The sequence below is a fragment of the Carcharodon carcharias genome, assembly GCF_017639515.1.
Source record: "Carcharodon carcharias isolate sCarCar2 chromosome 27 unlocalized genomic scaffold, sCarCar2.pri SUPER_27_unloc_17, whole genome shotgun sequence".
Taxonomy (NCBI): Eukaryota; Metazoa; Chordata; class Chondrichthyes; order Lamniformes; family Lamnidae; genus Carcharodon; species Carcharodon carcharias.
In genome coordinates this window covers 64,478-82,027 of record NW_024470632.1, presented here as the reverse complement: position 1 = coordinate 82,027, position 17,550 = coordinate 64,478, and the positions used below count along the sequence as shown (strand labels likewise).

General features: G+C 55.9%; 1 protein-coding gene and 1 non-coding gene across 2 annotated transcripts in view; both read right to left on the bottom strand.

The window, feature by feature from the left end:
• LOC121273819 (chromodomain-helicase-DNA-binding protein 7-like) overlaps positions 1–17,550 on the bottom strand; it is a gene marked incomplete at its 5' end in the record, with an annotated part of 105,800 nt that overhangs the window by 27,945 nt on the left and 60,305 nt on the right. The window contains 8 exons of the mRNA XM_041180970.1: positions 1,824–2,032; positions 3,045–3,231; positions 7,590–7,665; positions 11,205–11,280; positions 12,937–13,066; positions 14,419–14,522; positions 14,641–14,730; positions 15,775–15,934. Of these exons, the coding sequence (XP_041036904.1) occupies positions 1,824–2,032; positions 3,045–3,231; positions 7,590–7,665; positions 11,205–11,280; positions 12,937–13,066; positions 14,419–14,522; positions 14,641–14,730; positions 15,775–15,934 (1,032 nt within the window). The remainder of the gene's footprint in view (positions 1–1,823; positions 2,033–3,044; positions 3,232–7,589; positions 7,666–11,204; positions 11,281–12,936; positions 13,067–14,418; positions 14,523–14,640; positions 14,731–15,774; positions 15,935–17,550) is intronic.
• LOC121273822 lies at positions 7,846–7,968 on the bottom strand. The gene has a single exon (XR_005942080.1). It is a non-coding gene; the product is annotated as a small nucleolar RNA U6-53/MBII-28 (small nucleolar RNA).

Sequence of the window (17,550 nt, the reverse complement as noted above, 5' to 3'; positions counted from 1 at the left end):
GGGAGAGAACGACAGGCACAGAGGGGAGGGAGGGGAGGGAGAGAACGACAGGCACAGAGGGGAGGGATGGAGGGAGGGAAGGTGAGAGCGACAGGCACAGAGGAGAGATGGAGGGCGACAGGAAGAGAGAGAGAGTCTTAATACGCACAGCACTGGAACACAAGTTATTGATACGAACATATGAATTCACAGTCACAGCCACTCAGCCCATCGAGCCCGTTCTGCTAATTTAAATCTCAATTCGGCATTCCAGCCTATCCCCCCCCACCTCGATAAAGTTTCACCCACTGGCTCTTCAAGACTCTTTTCAGCGTCTATCACCCTCCCTCGCACCGGTCACCTGTGAATGAGGACAGGAGAGAATCAGTCTCCCCAAAGCCTGCCCACCATCTACAAGGCACAAGTCAGGAGTGGGATGGGACACTCCCCACTTGCCTGGATGAGTTGCAGCTCCCACAACCCTCGAGAAGCTCGACACCGTCCAGGACAAAGCACCCCAGCTCGATCGGCCCCCCATCCACAAACATTCACTCCCTCCACCCACCGACGCACAGTAGCAGCAGCGTGTGTAGCATCTACAAGATGCACTGCAGCAACTCACCAAGGCTCCTTCGACAGCACCGCCCAAACCTACGACCGCTACCATTTAGAAGGACAAGGGCAGCAGACACATGGGAAACACCCACCACCTGGAACATCCCCTCCGAGCCCCTCACCATCCCGACTTGGAAATATATCGGCTGTTCCTTCACTGTCACTGTGTCAAAGTCCCGGAACTCCCTCCCTAACAGCGCTATGGGTGTACCTACTCCACAGGGACAAAATCCTGGAACTCTCTCCCTAACAGCGCTGTGGGTGTACCTACACCACAGGGACAAAATCCTGGAACTCCCTCCCTAACAGCGCTGTGGGTGTACCTACACCACAGGGACAAAATCCTGGAATTGTCTCCCTAACAGCACTGTGGGTGTACCTACACCACAGGGGACGAAATCCTGGAACTCCCTCCCTAACAGCGCTGTGGGTGTACCTACACCACAGGGACAAAATCCTGGAACTGTCTCCCTAACAGCGATGTGGGTGTACCTACACCACAGGGACAAAATCCTGGAACTCCCTCCCTAACAGCGCTGTGGGTGTACCTACACCACACGGGACAAAATCCTGGAACTCCCTCCCTAACAGCACTGTGGGTGTACCTACACCACAGGGACAAAATCCTGGAACTCCCTCCCTAACAGCATTGTGGGTGTACCTACACCACAGGGACAAAATCCTGGAATTGTCTCCCTAACAGCGATGTGGGTGTACCTACACCACAGGGACAAAATCCTGGAACTCCCTCCCTAACAGCATTGTGGGTGTACCTACACCACACGGGACAAAATCCTGGAACTCCCTCCCTAACAGCGCCGTGGATGTACCTACACCACAGGGGACAAAATCCTGGAACTCCCTCCCTAACAGCGCTGTGGGTGTACCTACACCACAGGAACAAAATCCTGGAACTCCCTCCCTAACAGCGCTGTGGGTGTACCTACACCACAGGGGACAAAATCCTGGAACTCCCTCCCTAACAGCGCTGTGGGTGTACCTACACCACAGGGACAAAATCCTGGAACTCCCTCCCACATCCTGTAGATGGATATAAACAAGTCAGAAGTTCCGTAACTTCAACAAAGCGTTCGGGGTCGGCGGCCAACACTCTTTACCCGATCGAGGGGCAAAGGCACCTCACGCTGATTTGCCCCCCCCACCCCAATCTCTCCCCACTCTGATGCCACCCCCCCCGAACCCCCCACCCCCCCCACACCCACACGTACCTTCTCCTTCCTCCAGGGGCAGTCCGCACACCCGCCGGCACATGGCCATGAACATCTGGAAGTATTTGGTGAGCATCTCGTCCGTCTTCCTCTCCAGCCGGGCGATGTTCCGGAACCTCCCCCACTGGTACAGCCGCGTCTGGGGGTCAAACTCCACCCCAAAGGTCGACACCACCCGGTAGAAGTCGGACTCCTCCCGCCCAGTCCACCTGCCGGGGAGAGAAAGGGGTTCACCCGTCAAACATAACTTTCTCCACAGAGAGGGGGAAAAACGTGGGGGGGGGTGCTTACCAGAACCCCCTCTCCCCCTGGGGGAGCACCCAGGGGGCAACAAGGGTCCCACTGCGGACACGGCCACCTCAACAAAACCCTGTAGGAAAGCAGACCATCACTGGGGGGCATCACAGAGGCGCCCGAACACCAAGTCCAAGAGCAGGGGGGGGAGGGGGGGGGTGAGAAAGAGAGAAGGGGGCAAGCGAGAGAGAGAGAGAAGGGGGCAAGCGAGAGAGAGAGTGAAGGGGGCAAGCGAGAGAGAGAGAGAAGGGGGCAAGCGAGAGAGAGAGAGAAGGGGGCAAGCGAGAGAGAGCGAGAAGGGGGCAAGCGAGAGAGAGAAGGGGGCAAGCGAGAGAGAGAGAGAAGGGGGCAAGAGACAGAGAGAGAAGGGGGCAAGAGACAGAGAGAGAAGGGGGCAAGAGACAGAGAGAGAAGGGGGCAAGAGACAGAGAGAGAAGGGGGCAAGAGACAGAGAGAGAAGGGGGCAAGAGACAGAGAGAGAAGGGGGCAAGAGACAGAGAGAGAAGGGGGCAAGAGACAGAGAGAGAAGGGGGCAAGAGAGAGAGAGAGAAGGGGGCGAGAGAGAGAGAAAGGGGCGAGAGAGAGAGGAGGGGGCAAGAGAGAGAGAGAAGGGGCAAGAGATGGGGAGGAGGAGCAGGAAGAGGGAGGGGAGGGGAAGGGGTAGAGTGGGGAACAGGGGAGAGCGGGGGACGGGGGGTGAGTGGGGGAGGGAGAGAAGGAAAGAAGGGGGAGAGCACACAATCAGTCCAAGCACCACTGATGACCACTGGCGTGTCCCCCATTGGCAATCCCAGACGCCGGGCCCTGGGGAACGGTGGGGAGACAGGGGGCACCACCAGTCCACGGACTGGCGACCCCGCCGGCACTGCCGACCTCCTCCCCCCCCACCCCCCCCGCCCCCGCCCTTACTTTTGCCGCTTTTCTCGCCTTGCGATTTCTTTCAGCTTGAAGGCAGCTTCACAGCGTCGCCGCCTCCGATCTCCCTTCTCCGCCGCCTCCATCTTCTGCTGCTCCTGCTTGTAGGTGCGCTGGTAAGCGGTGACGAGTCTCCGCAGACGGGCAGTCAGCACCGAAGGCGTTGGCCAATACTGAGCTCGGCTGTGCAGGCCCACACCTACCACAGAGAGAGAGAGAGAGAGAGAGAGCATCAGAGCGGGTCAGAGGGTGCAGGGGCCCGGGGGGGCGCAGTGATGGGGGGGGAAGGCAGGAACAACCACTGTGGGCATGAGGCGCAGAGAGAGGGCCAGTGGGAAGAGCGTGGGGTAGGCAGAGGGTGATGGGGAGAGAGAGAGGCAGTGGGATGAGCAAGAGGTATGTATAAGGTGATGGGGAGAGAGAGAGAGGCAGTGGGATGAGTGTGGGGTATGTATAAGGTGATGGGGAGAGAGAGAGGCAGTGGGATGAGTGTGGGGTATGTAGAGGGCGATGGGGAGAGAGAGAGAGGCAGTGGGATGAGTGTGGGGTATGTATAAGGTGATGGGGAGAGAGAGAGAGGCAGTGGGATGAGTGTGGGGTATGTAGAGGGTGATGGGGAGAGAGAGAGAGGCAGTGGGATGAGTGTGGGGTATGTAGAGGGCGATGGGGAGAGAGAGAGAGGCAGTGGGATGAGTGTGGGGTATGTAGAGGGTGATGGGGAGAGAGAGAGAGGCAGTGGGATGAGCATGGGGTATGTATAAGGTGATGGGGAGAGAGAGAGGCAGTGGGATGAGTGTGGGGTATGTAGAGGGCGATGGGGAGAGAGAGAGAGGCAGTGGGATGAGCGTGGGGTATGTATAAGGTGATGGGGAGAGAGAGAGGCAGTGGGATGAGCATGGGGTATGTATAAGGTGATGGGGAGAGAGAGAGGCAGTGGGATGAGTGTGGGGTATGTAGAGGGTGATGGGGAGAGAGAGGCAGTGGGATGAGTGTGGGGTATGTATAAGGTGATGGGGAGAGAGAGAGGCAGTGGGATGAGTGTGGGGTATGTATAAGGTGATGGGGAGAGAGAGAGGCAGTGGGAAGAGTGTGGGGTATGTATAAGGTGATGGGGAGAGAGAGAGAGGCAGTGGGATGAGTGTGGGGTATGTAGAGGGTGATGGGGAGAGAGAGAGAGGCAGTGGGATGAGCATGGGGTATGTATAAGGTGATGGGGAGAGAGAGAGGCAGTGGGATGAGTGTGGGGTATGTAGAGGGTGATGGGGAGAGAGAGGCAGTGGGATGAGTGTGGGGTATGTAGAGGGCGATGGGGAGAGAGAGAGAGGCAGTGGGATGAGCGTGGGGTATGTATAAGGTGATGGGGAGAGAGAGAGGCAGTGGGATGAGCATGGGGTATGTATAAGGTGATGGGGAGAGAGAGAGGCAGTGGGATGAGTGTGGGGTATGTAGAGGGTGATGGGGAGAGAGAGGCAGTGGGATGAGTGTGGGGTATGTATAAGGTGATGGGGAGAGAGAGAGGGAGTGGGATGAGTGTGGGGTATGTAGAGGGTGATGGGGAGAGAGAGAGGCAGTGGGATGAGTGTGGGGTATGTAGAGGGTGATGGGGAGAGAGAGAGGCAGTGGGATGAGTGTGGGGTATGTATAAGGTGATGGGGAGAGAGAGAGAGGCAGTGGGATGAGTGTGGGGTATGTATAAGGTGATGGGGAGAGAGAGAGGCAGTGGGATGAGTGTGGGGTATGTATAAGGTGATGGGGAGAGAGAGAGAGGCAGTGGGATGAGTGTGGGGTATGTAGAGGGTGATGGGGAGAGAGAGAGGCAGTGGGATGAGTGTGGGGTATGTAGAGGGTGATGGGGAGAGAGAGAGAGGCAGTGGGATGAGTGTGGGGTATGTATAAGGTGATGGGGAGAGAGAGAGGCAGTGGGATGAGTGTGGGGTATGTAGAGGGTGATGGGGAGAGAGAGAGAGGCAGTGGGATGAGCGTGGGGTATGTATAAGGTGATGGGGAGAGAGAGAGGCAGTGGGATGAGCATGGGGTATGTATAAGGTGATGGGGAGAGAGAGAGGCAGTGGGATGAGTGTGGGGTATGTAGAGGGTGATGGGGAGAGAGAGGCAGTGGGATGAGTGTGGGGTATGTATAAGGTGATGGGGAGAGAGAGAGGGAGTGGGATGAGTGTGGGGTATGTAGAGGGTGATGGGGAGAGAGAGAGGCAGTGGGATGAGTGTGGGGTATGTAGAGGGTGATGGGGAGAGAGAGAGAGGCAGTGGGATGAGTGTGGGGTATGTATAAAATGATGGGGAGAGAGAGAGGCAGTGGGATGAGTGTGGGGTATGTAGAGGGTGATGGGGAGAGAGAGGCAGTGGGATGAGTGTGGTGTATGAAGAGGGTGATGGGGGGAGAGAGAGAGAGAGGCAGTGGGATGAGTGTGGGGTATGTAGAGGGCGATGGGGAGAGAGAGAGAGAGGCAGTGGGATGAGTGTGGTGTATGTAGAGGGTGATGGGGAGAGAGAGAGGGGCAGTGGGATGAGTGTGGGGTATGTAGAGGGTGATGGGGAGAGAGAGAGGCAATGGGATGAGTGTGGGGTATGTAGAGGGCGATGGGGAGAGAGAGAGGGGCAGTGGGATGAGTGTGGGGTATATTGAAGGCGATGGGGAGAGAGAGAAGCAGTGGGATGAGTGTGGGGTATGTAGGGGGTGATGGGGAGAGAGACAGAGAGAGGCAGTGGGATGAGTGTGGGGTATGTAGAGGGTGATGGGGAGAGAGAGAGAGAGGCAGTGGGATGAGTGTGGGGTATGTAGAGGGTGATGGGGAGAGAGAGAGGCAGTGGGATGAGTGTGGGGTATGTAGAGGGTGATGGGGAGAGAGAGAGGCAGTGGGATGAGTGTGGGGTATGAAGAGGGTGATGGGGAGAGAGAGAGAGGGGCAGTGGGATGAGTGAGGGGTATACTGAAGGCGGTGGGGAGAGAGGCAGTGGGATGTGTGGGGTATGTAGAGAGCGATGGAGAGAGAGAGAGGCAGTGGATGAGTGTGGAGTATATTGAAGGCGATGGGGAGAGAGAGGGGCAGTGGGATGAGTGTGGGGTATACTGAAGGCGATGGGGAGAGAGAGAGGCAGTGGGATGAGTGTGGTGTATATTGAAGGCGATGGGGAGAGAGAGGGGCAGTGGGATGAGTGTGGGGTATGTAGAGGGTGATGGGGGGAGAGAGAGAGAGAGGCAGTGGGATGAGTGTGGGGTATATTGAAGGCGATGGGGAGAGAGAGAGGCAGTGGGATGAGTGTGGGGTATGTAGAGGGTGATGGGGAGAGAGACAGAGAGAGGCAGTGGGATGAGTGTGGGGTATGTAAAGGGTGATGGGGAGAGAGAGAGAGGCAGTGGGATGAGTGTGTGGTATGTAGAGGGTGATGGGGAGAGAGAGAGGCAGCCGATGAGTGTGGAATATGTAGAGGGTGATGGGGAGAGAGGGAGGCAGTGGGATGAGTGTGGGGTATGTAGAGGGTGATGGGGAGAGAGAGAGGGGCAGTGGGATGAGTGTGGGGTATGTAGAGGGGGATGGAGAGAGAGAGGCAGTGGGATGAGTGTGGGGTATGTAGAGGGCGATGGGGAGAGAGGGGCAGTGGGATGATTGTGGGGTATGTAGAGGGTGATGGGGAGAGAGAGAGAGGCAGTGGGATGAGTGTGGGGTATGTAGAGGGTGATGGGGAGAGAGAGAGGGGCAGTGGGATGAGTGTGGGGTATGTAGAGTGTGATGGGGAGAGAGAGAGAGGCAGTGGGATGAGTGTGGGGTATGTAGAGGGTGATGGGGAGAGAGGCAGTGGGATGAGTGTGGGGTATGTAGAGGGTGATGGGGAGAGAGGCAGTGGGATGAGTGTGGGGTATGTAGAGGGTGATGGGGAGAGAGAGCGGGGCAGTGGGATGAGTGTGGGGTATGTAGAGGGTGATGGGGAGAGAGAGCGGGGTAGTGGGATGAGTGTGGGGTATGTAGAGGGTGATGGGGAGAGAGGCAGTGGGATGAGTGTGGGGTATGTAGAGGGTGATGGGGGGAGAGAGAGGCAGTGGGATGAGTGTGGGGTATGTAGAGGGTGATGGGGAGAGAGGCAGTGGGATGAGTGTGGGGTATGTAGAGGGTGATGGGGAGAGAGGCAGTGGGATGAGTGTGGGGTATGTAGAGGGTGATGGGGAGAGAGGCAGTGGGATGAGTGTGGGGTATGTAGAGGGTGATGGGGGGAGAGAGAGGCAGTGGGATGAGTGTGGGGTATGTAGAGGGTGATGGGGAGAGAGGCAGTGGGATGAGTGTGGGGTATGTAGAGGGTGATGGGGGGAGAGAGAGGCAGTGGGATGAGTGTGGGGTATGTAGAGGGCAATGGGGAGAGAGAGAGGGGTAGTGGGATGAGTGTGGTGTATGTAGAGGGTGATGGGGAGAGAGAGGGGCAGTGGGATGAGTGTGGGGTATGTAGAGGGTGATGGGGAGAGAGAGAGAGAGAGGCAGTGGGATGAGTGTGGGGTATATTGAAGGCGATGGGGACGTGGGTAGCAGTGAACACTGACAGACTCACCCATGAAGACCTCTTTCCGAAGCTCCCCATCATCACCATCCACCGAGATATCCTCATCCAGCGCCATGACATCTCCCTGAACACAAAATAAACATCCTAACCACACAAAGGAAGCCAAGGTTCTCCCTCCCAGACCCACCGAGACGCCGTGTCTCAGTCTGGAGCTGACCCTGGCGGCCCTGAGGGGTGAAAGGGTCGGTGCTTGACCCTGCGGGAGGAAAACTCAGGTCCTGGGGACCTTGTACCGTCCAGTATTTCGCCTCAGGTCTCCACACACACAGCGTGTCGAGAAGGTGAGATTAACTCAGGTGCACCCGGAGCCTGGTCATGGGACACAGCCCAGGTACATCGGTATTAGCATGGCAACTCATCATTGGCAAACACTGGAAAACGCAGCCTCCCCCCACCCCCCACTGGACGTGGGCAAACCCCAGGAACAGAATCTCCCACACTGACCGAACCCTGACCGGACGTGGGTCAACCCCAGGAACAGAACCTCCCACACTGACCGAACCCTGACCGTACGTGGGTAAACCCCAGGAACAGAATCTCCCACACTGACCGAACCCTGACCGGACGTGGGTAAACCCCAGGAACAGAACCAGGCGGGAGGGAGACAATTAAACAGGTAACTGTAGGGCAGTTAGCTTAACATCTGTCATTGGGAACATGTTGGAGTCTATTATGAAGGATGGAATAGCAGAACATTTAGAAATACATGGTCTAATCAGGTAGAGTCAGCAAGGCTTCATGAAGGGGAAATCAAGCCTAACAAATTTATCAGAATTCTTTGAGGAGGTAACAAGTAGGATAGATAAAGGGGAACCAGTAGATGTGATATATTTGGATTTTCCAAAGGCGATCGATTAGGTACCACACGAGGCTATTTAATAAGGTAAGATCCCATGGTGTTGGGTGTGGTATATTCGCATGGAGAGAGGACTGGCTAACTAACAGAAGGCAGAGAGTTGGGATAAGGGGGGCATTTTCAGGATGGCAACCTGTAACTAGTGGAGTGTCACAGGGATCGGTGCTGGGGCCACAATTATTGACAATATACATTAATGACTTGGATGAGGGAAGTGAATGTACGACAGCCAAGTTTGCGGATGACACACAAATAGGTGAGAAGGCAAGTGGTGACGATGACATCAGGAGTCTACAGAGGGATAGAGACGGGTGAAGTGAGCGGGCAAAAACGTGGCAGGTGGGATATAATGTGGGGAAATGTGAGGTTCTGCACTTTGGCAGGAAGAATAGAGGAGCTGAATATTATTTACATGGAGAAAGACTGCAGAAAGCTGCAGCACAGAGGGATCTGGGGGTCCTCGTGCATGAATCACAAAAAGCTAACGTACAAGTTCAGCAGGTAATAGGGAAGGCAAAGGGAATATTGGCCTTTACTTCAAAGGGAATGGAGCATAAAAATAGGGAAGTCTCACTAAATCTATACAAGGCACCAGTTAGACCACACCTAGAATACTGTGAACAGTTTTAGTCCCCTTACCTAAGGAAAGATATCCTGGCATTGGAGGGAGTCCAGAGAAGGTTCACCAGGTTGATCCCGGGTAAGGAGGGATTTTCTTATGAGGAGAGGTTGAGTAGGTTGGTCCTGTGCTCATTGGAGTTTAGAAGAATGAGAGACGACCTTATTGAAACATATAAGATTCTCAGGGGGCCTTGACAGGGGAGATGCTGAGAGGCTGTTTCCCCTTGTGGGAGAGTCTAGGGACCAGAGGGTATAATCTCAGAGTAAGGGGGTCACCCATTTAAAACAGAGATGAGGAGGGATTTCTTCTCTCAGAGGGTAGTCAATCTGTGGGATTCTTTACCGCAGAGGGCTGGAGAGACTGGGTCGTTAGGTATATTCAAGGCTGAGATAGACAGGTTTTTAATCAGTGAGGTAATCAAGGGACATGGGGAAAAGGCAGCAAAGCGGAGCTGATGATTATCAGATCAGCCACCATCTCATTGAATGGTGGAGCAGACTCGACGGGAAGAATGGCCTACTTCTGCTCCTACATCTCATGGACAAATCCCTGGAACAGGAGTTCACACACTGACCGAACTCTGTCTCTCAGTCCCCCTCTCTCTCAGGGAGATATCTGTACACTGACTGGTGTCTCTCAGTCTCTCTCTCTCAGGGAGATATCTGTACACTGACTGGTGTCTCTCAGTCTCTCTCTCTCTCTCAGGGAGATATCTGTACACTGACTGGTGCCTCTCAGTCTCTCTCTCTCTCTCAGGGAGATATCTGTACACTGACTGGTGTCTCTCAGTCCCTCTCTCTCTCTCAGGGAGATATCTGTACACTGACTGGTGTCTCTCAGTCCCTCTCTCTCTCTCTCAGGGAGATATCTGTACACTGACTGGTGTCTCTCAGTCCCTCTCTCTCTCTCAGGGAGATATCTGTACACTGACTGGTGCCTCTCATTCCACCTCTCTCTCAGGGAGATATCTGTACACTGACTGGTGTCTCTCAGTCCCTCTCTCTCAGGGAGATATCTGTACACTGACTGGTGTCTCTCAGTCTCTCTCTCTCAGGGAGATATCTGTACACTGACTGGTGTCTCTCAGTCCCTCTCTCACTCAGGGAGATATCTGTACACTGACTGGTGTCTCTCAGTCCCCTCTCTCTCAGGGAGATATCTGTACACTGACTGGTGTCTCTCAGTCCCCTCTCTCTCTCAGGGAGATATCTGTACGCTGACTGGTGTCTCTCAGTCCCTCTCTCTCTCACAGGGAGATATCTGTACACTGACTGGTGTCTCTCAGTCCCTGTCTCTCAGGGAGATATCTGCACACTGACTGGTGTCTCTCAGTCCCCCTCTCTCTCAGGGAGATATCTGTACACTGACTGGTGTCTCTCAGTCCCCTCTCTCTCTCTCAGGGAGATATCTGTACACTGACTGGTGTCTCTCAGTCCCTCTCTCACTCTTTGGGAGATATCTGTACACTGACTGGTGTCTCTCAGTCCCTCTCTCTCTCTCAGGGAGATATCTGTACACTGACTGGTGTCTCTCAGTCCCTCTCTCTCTCTCTCAGGGAGATATCTGTACACTGACTGGTGTCTCTCAGTCCCCTCTCTCTCTCTCAGGGAGATATCTGTACACTGACTGGTGTCTATCAGTCCCTGTCTCTCAGGGAGATATCTGTACACTGACTGGTGTCTCTCAGTCCCTCTCTCTCTCTCAGGGAGATATCTGTACACTGACTGGTGTCTCTCAGTCCTTCTCTCTCAGGGAGATATCGGCACACTGACTGGTGTCTCTCAGTCCCCTCACTCTCTCAGGGAGATATGTGTACACTGACTGGTGTCTCTCAGTCCCTCTCTCTCTCTCAGGGAGATATCTGTACATTGACTGGTGTCTCTCAGTCCCCTCTCTCTCAGGGAGATATCTGCACACTGACTGGTGTCTCTCAGTCCCTCTCTCTCTCAGGGAGATATCTGTACACTGACTGGTGTCTCTCAGTCCCTCTCTCTCTCAGGGAGATATCTGTACACTGACCGATGCCCCCATTCTCTCGCTCAGTGAACCATCTCCAACCGTGTGCCTGGATAATGCGTGAACCCCAATTGCTGGAAGGCTTGGGAACGCGGAGATGATCACTCACGTCTTCATCACGCTGCTCTCTTCCCAGGATGAGGGGCTTGTACTCTGGATCCTCCAGATCCCTGTCGAAATCGCCACTGGAAGAAACACCACCAAATTAAACCATGCTCTGACTGGGCGCCTGCACAACACTCCTAACACGCTTGAGGTGGGCGAGACGGGGTCTTGGGACAGGGGGCCACCGTCGTCGGTGGAAGAGGCGCACAAAGAGGGTTCCCGGACTCCGATCGGTGGATTTGACGCTCGGCGAGGGTGGGAGCCGGACTCCGATCGGTGGATTTGATGCTCGGTGAGGGTGGGAGCCGGACTCGGACTCTGATCGGTGGATTTAACGCTCGGTGAGGGTGGGAGCCGGACACGGACTCCGATCGGTGGATTTGACGCTCGGCGAGGGTGGGAGCCGGACTCCGATCGGTGGATTTAACGCTCGGTGAGGGTGGGAGCCGGACTCCGATTGGTGGATTTGACGCTCGGCGAGGGTGGGACCAGGACTCCGATCAGTGGATCGAGCGCTCGGTGAGGGTGGGACTCAGACTCCGATCGGTGGATTTGACGCTCGGCGAGGGTGGGAGCCGACTCCGATCGGTGGATTTAACGCTCGGTGAGGGTGGGAGCCGGACTCCGACCGGTGGATTTGACGCTCGGCGAGGGTGGGAGCCGGACTCCGATCGGTGGATTTAACGCTCGGTGAGGGTGGGAGCCGGACTCCGATCGGTGGATTTAACGCTCGGCGAGGGTGGGACCCGGACTCCGATCGGTGGATTTGACGCTCGGCGAGGGTGGGAGCCGGACTCCGATCGGTGGATTTGACGCTCGGTGAGTGTGGGAGCCGGACTCCGATCGGTGGATTTAACGCTCGGTGAGTGTGGGAGCCGGACTCGGACTCCGATCGGTGGATTTGACGCTCGGCGAGGGTGGGAGCCGGACTCCGACCGGTGGATTTGACGCTCGGCGAGGGTGGGAGCCGGACTCCGATCGGTGGATTTAACGCTCGGTGAGGGTGGGAGCCGGACTCCGATCGGTGGATTTAACGCTCGGTGAGGGTGGGAGCCGGACTCCGACCGGTGGATTTAACGCTCGGTGAGGGTGGGAGCCGGACTCGGACTCCGATCGGTGGATTTAACGCTCGGTGAGGGTGGGAGCCGGACTCCGATCGGTGGATTTGACGCTCGGCAAGGGTGGGAGCCGAACTCCGATCGGTGGATTTAACGCTCGGTGAGGGTGGGAGCCGGACTCCGATCGGTGGATCTGACGCTCGGCGAGGGTGGGACCCGGACTCCGATCGGTGGATCGAGCGCTCGGTGAGGGTGGGAGCCGGACTCGGACTCCAATCGGTGGATTTAACGCTCGGTGAGGGTGGGAGCCGGATTCGGACTCCGATCGGTGGATTTGACGCTCGGCGAGGGTGGGAGCCTGACTCCGATCGGTGGATTTAACGCTCGGTGAGGGTGGGAGCCGGACTCCGATCGGTGGATCTGACGCTCGGCGAGGGTGGGACCCGGACTCCGATCGGTGGATCGAGCGCTCGGTGAGGGTGGGACTCAGACTCCGATCAGTGGATTTGACGCTCGGCAAGGGTGGGACCCGGACTCCGATCAGTGGATCGAACGCTCGGTGAGGGTGGGACCCAGACTCCGATCGGTGGATCTGACGCTCGGCGAGGGTGGGACCCGGACTCCGATCGGTGGATTTAACGCTGGGTGAGGAGACATAGATTCTGATTGTCTGCCTACCTGTCGCCGATGTCACCGAAATTATCTGTCCCTCTCTGTTCTGCTGCAATGGCTTTCTCATCGGGCCGGCCGACCTGCTCCAGGAAGCAGAGGGCAGGGTCTGCACGCATGGTGTTATACTTCTCATAGCCTGTCACACAAAGGAGAGCACAGTCAACACGGGTAATCGCGGCACCCAACAGGACCGCTTCCTCAATTCGAGTGTCACTATAGTGCAGGAAGAGAACAAAGCTACTATCGAGGGGGCGAGGCCGCGAGAGAGAGAGAGAGAGAGAGAGAGAGAGGAGGCCGCGAGAGAGAGAGACAGAGAGGAGGCCGCGAGAGAGAGAGAAAGGACAAGGCTGAGAGAGAGAGAGAGAGAGAGAGAGAGAGGAGGAGGCCGAGAGAGAGAGAGAGAGAGAGAGAGGGCGCAAGGCCGAGAGAGAGAGAGAGAGAGAGATGGGGGCGAGGCCGAGAGAGAGATGGGGGCGAGGCCAAGGGAGAGAGAGAGAGAGAGATGGGGGCGAGGCCGAGAGAGAGATGGGGGCGAGGCCGAGAGAGAGATGGGGGCGAGGCCGAGAGAGAGATGGGGGCGAGGCCGAGAGAGAGATGGGAAGGGAGGTTTAGGAAGGGAATTCCAGACCTTAGGGGCCAAAGCAACCAAAGGCACAGCCCCTAATGGAGGCGCCAAGGTGTCTGGGAGGGTTGTAGGGACTGAAGGAAATTACCCGGTTATGGAGAGCTTAAGCGATGGAGGGATTTGAAAACAAGGGCGAGTATTTTAAAGTAAGTCAGTTTCTTGTCCGGGAGCCAGAGGAGGTCAGTGGGTGATCGTGGAAGAGGACTTGGTGCGAGTTGAGATAGGGGGCAGCAGAGTTTCGGACGACCTGAAGCACACGTAGGGCAGATTGTGGGAGACCAGCCCGGAGCGCGTTGGAATAGTCACGTTTCGAGGTGACCAAGGCGTGGACGAAGGTTTCAGCAGCTGATGAGCTGAGACCGTGGCGGGGGGTGGGGGGGGGTGACACCATTGGGGAAACGATAACGAGGTGGAAATCGGCTGTCTGAGCGACGGCAGGAACGGGAGTTCGGGTGGTCACCCCAGGGTCGAAGGTGACCGAGCGGCTGCCAGGGAGGAGGGGCTGGAGTGGGCAGCCAGGGAGCGGAGTTTGGAGAGGCGACCGCAAGCGACGGCTTCAGCCATCCTCGACGTTCCAACTGGGAGGGGGAGCTTCCGCTCGTCTCGGACTGGATGCCGGATAATAAGCGCTCTGACGATTTGGAGAGTGGGGGAGTCCAGAGAGGCGGGGGGCGGGGGGGGTGGGGGAGGAGGAGGAGGCAAGGCCGAGCTGGGCGTGGTTGGCGTACGCGTGACAGTTAACGCCGTACCTTCGGATGATGTGGCTGAGGGGGGCAGCGTGTAGACGAGAAGTAGGAGGTGGTGGGGTGGGGGGGGGGGCGGGGGGGAGGAGGAAGAAAGGGATAGTGCCGGCAGTCACTCACCGTGTTTGAACACCCCGATCAGCAGCGATTTATCGGCATCTTCGTCCCACCAGTCAGCGGGGACTTCCATGGTGTCGACCTCCGGGATCCACACGTCGATGTCACTGCAGGAGAGAGAGGGAGAGAAAGAGAGGCAGGGGTGAGAGTGAGCTCCGAGTGCTTGAAGGAGGCGGGGGGGGGGGGGAATGGTGGTGGTGGGGGGGAGAATCTGGTGAGACCTACTTGAAATCTGCTCCGTCCAGGACCCTGTCAGCCTGATCGCCAATCACCTCTTGCTTCAAGTAGTAAAGCATTCGAACCCTGAGCAGAACCCTAGGAAAATGAGAGCGAAAAGACACAGACACACACACACACAAATACAGTCAGGACAGAGCGTGGGAAACAACTTCCATTTATTCCCTGCCCACCCACCACCCCCGCAACCCCACACCTCCGTCTTCCAACGCGGTGAAATCACCGCACTGCCCAGCGGCACGAGAAAGATATTAGGACAGGTGCCGGTAAGGCTACAATGGTGCCCGGGAATGTGGCGAAACTGCGCATTGTTCTCCTTACAGAGAGAGAGAGAGAGAGAGAGAGGGCTGAAGAGGTGGGGGTGGGGGAAAGAGAGACGCAATCGAGGCGCTCAAAAGCGTGAGGGGAGTCGCGATAAGAGTAAATAAGGAGGAACTGGTTTCCCGGGACAGGAGGAGTCGGTCGGTAACCAGGAAGTGGGGGGGGGTGGGTGCTGCTGGGGGACACAGATCAAGGAGAATTGGTCAAAAGAACCAGAGGGCAGGGGTGGGGTGGTGGTGGTGGTGGTGGTTGGGGGGTGGGGGGGAAAAGAGTTTATTGATTGATTTATTTTAAACGCAGCGAGTTTCGATCGGGAACTTGCTGCCTGAAGTGACTGTGGAAGCCTATTGACTGGAGCTTTCAAAAACATTTGGGCACAACGCCGTTGGGTTCGACAGGGTTTCGATGATTGGCGGCGGCGGTGTTGGGGGTGGTGGGGGGAGGTGTGGAGGGAGGCGAGGGAGGGGGCACCGAGAGAGGGGGTGGGAGGGAGGGAGTGAGGGAATTCTGGAGCTCGAGGCCCGGCCACCAACGTTCCGGCAACTGCAAAAGAAAAAAAAAAAAAATCGGTGGACACCGGAGAGGCCAGGAACGGAGGGGTGGGGCGGGTGGTCTGGGAGGGTTGAGGGGCGGCAGGAAACAAGGGAGGCGGGGTTGGAACGCCAGAGGCAAACGGGTGTGCAGAGTGTGACGCGCGTTAGGACTTGCTTCCCTCGGCCCACGCTGAGCAGGGGACAGTTCAGAGCGAGCGTCAGGCAGCGCTCCCCCACAACCCCCCCCAACCCTCACTCCCCAGCCTACTTGTTGCAGTGGTGTTTGAGGTGCTTCTTGTAGCTGTCGTCGTGGAGCAGGATGTCTGGGTTGCACTTGCGGATCCACACGGCCTTCTGCACGTCGAAGGAGCTGCTCTGGTTCTTGATCTTCTTCCCTTTGCGACCCCTGGGGACCGGAGCGGACAGTCCTAGGAGCACAGACACAGCGAGAGAGAGAGAGAGAGAGCCTCAGTCCAACGGGTGAATACCGGCGAAGAGGCAGTTCGGCCCCCTCGAGCCTGCTCCGCCATTCGGTAAGGTCAGGGCTGATCTGCTCGCGTTTCGAATCCCACATCCCCATCTACCCCACCCCCGCCGACAACCTAGGATCCCCTTGCCCAACTACAATCTCTTCTTACCTCTGCCTTAAAAATCGTTCAATACCCCTGCCTCTACCGCTTCAGGGCAGCGTGTTCCAAAAGCTGCGCTACCCTCCGAGAGAGGGAAAAAAAAAAAATTCTCATCTCTGTCCCGGAAGAAACAAGCCCAGTCTGTCTCATCTTCCCTTGTAAGATAACCCGCTCATTCCAGCTATCAATCTGGTAAACCTCCCCTGAACCGCCCTCTAACGCATTAACATCCTTCCTCTCGTAATGAAGGATAGCGTTCCATTCGCCTTCTACTCGCTGTACCTGCACACTAACTTGTTGAGAGTCACGCACTATTACACCCATATCCCTCTGGGCCTCGGAATATTATAGCCGCTCTCCGTTTAAGTAATACTCTGCTTTTTTATTCTTCCTGCCAAAGTGAGTGACTTCACGTTTTCCCACGTTGTACTCCCCTCTGCCACTAACTCAACGTTTCCATATCTATTTGCAACCTCATGTCCTCTTCACAACATACTTCCCTGCCTAGCTTTGTGTCGCCTGCAAGTTTAGCTACCGTGTCTTCACTCCCCTCATCTAAGTCATTGATATAAACTGTGGAAAGCTCAGGCCCCAGTACAGACCCCTGTGGGACTCCACTCGTCACATGCTGCCAATCAGAAAAAGGCCCATTTATACATACTCTCTGTTTTCCCCCAGCCAGCCAATCTTCTATCCGGGCTAATACGTTACCCCCTACCCCATGAAGCTTTTTTTTTTCACAATAACCTTTGATGTGGCACCTTATCAAATGCCTTCTGGAAATCTAAGTACAACACATCTACAGGTTCCCCTTTACCCACAGCTCATGTGACTTCTTCAAAAAAAATGCCAGTAACTTGGTTAAACCTGATTTCCATTTCACCAAACCATGCGGACTCTTCCCGATTACCGAGAGTTTCTCTAAGTGCCCGGCTATAACCTCCTTAATGATTGATTCGAACATCTTCCCCATGACAGACGCCAAGCTAACTGGCCTACAGTTTCCGGTTTTCTGCCTCCCCTCCCTTCTTGAATACAGGGGTTATATTTGCTACTTTGCAGTCTGATGGGACCTTTCCAGAATCTAGTGAATTTTGGAAAATTAACATCAGCGCATCTACTGCCTCATTAGCCACCTCTTTTAAGACCCTAGGATGTAGTCCACTGGGACCTGGAGACTTGTCAGTCCGCAGCTCCATCAGTTTGTTCAGCACCACTGCTCTAGTGGCTGTAATTTCACCAAGTTCTCTCTCTCTTTCACCTCCTGATTTAGAGCTATTATTGGAATGTTTTTTTGTATCCTCTGTAATGAACACGGAAGCAAAATATTTGTTCATTTCTTCCTCCATTTCCTTATTATCAGCTATTAACTCCTCGTTGTTACTCTTCTAGAGGGCCAACACTCACTTAAACCT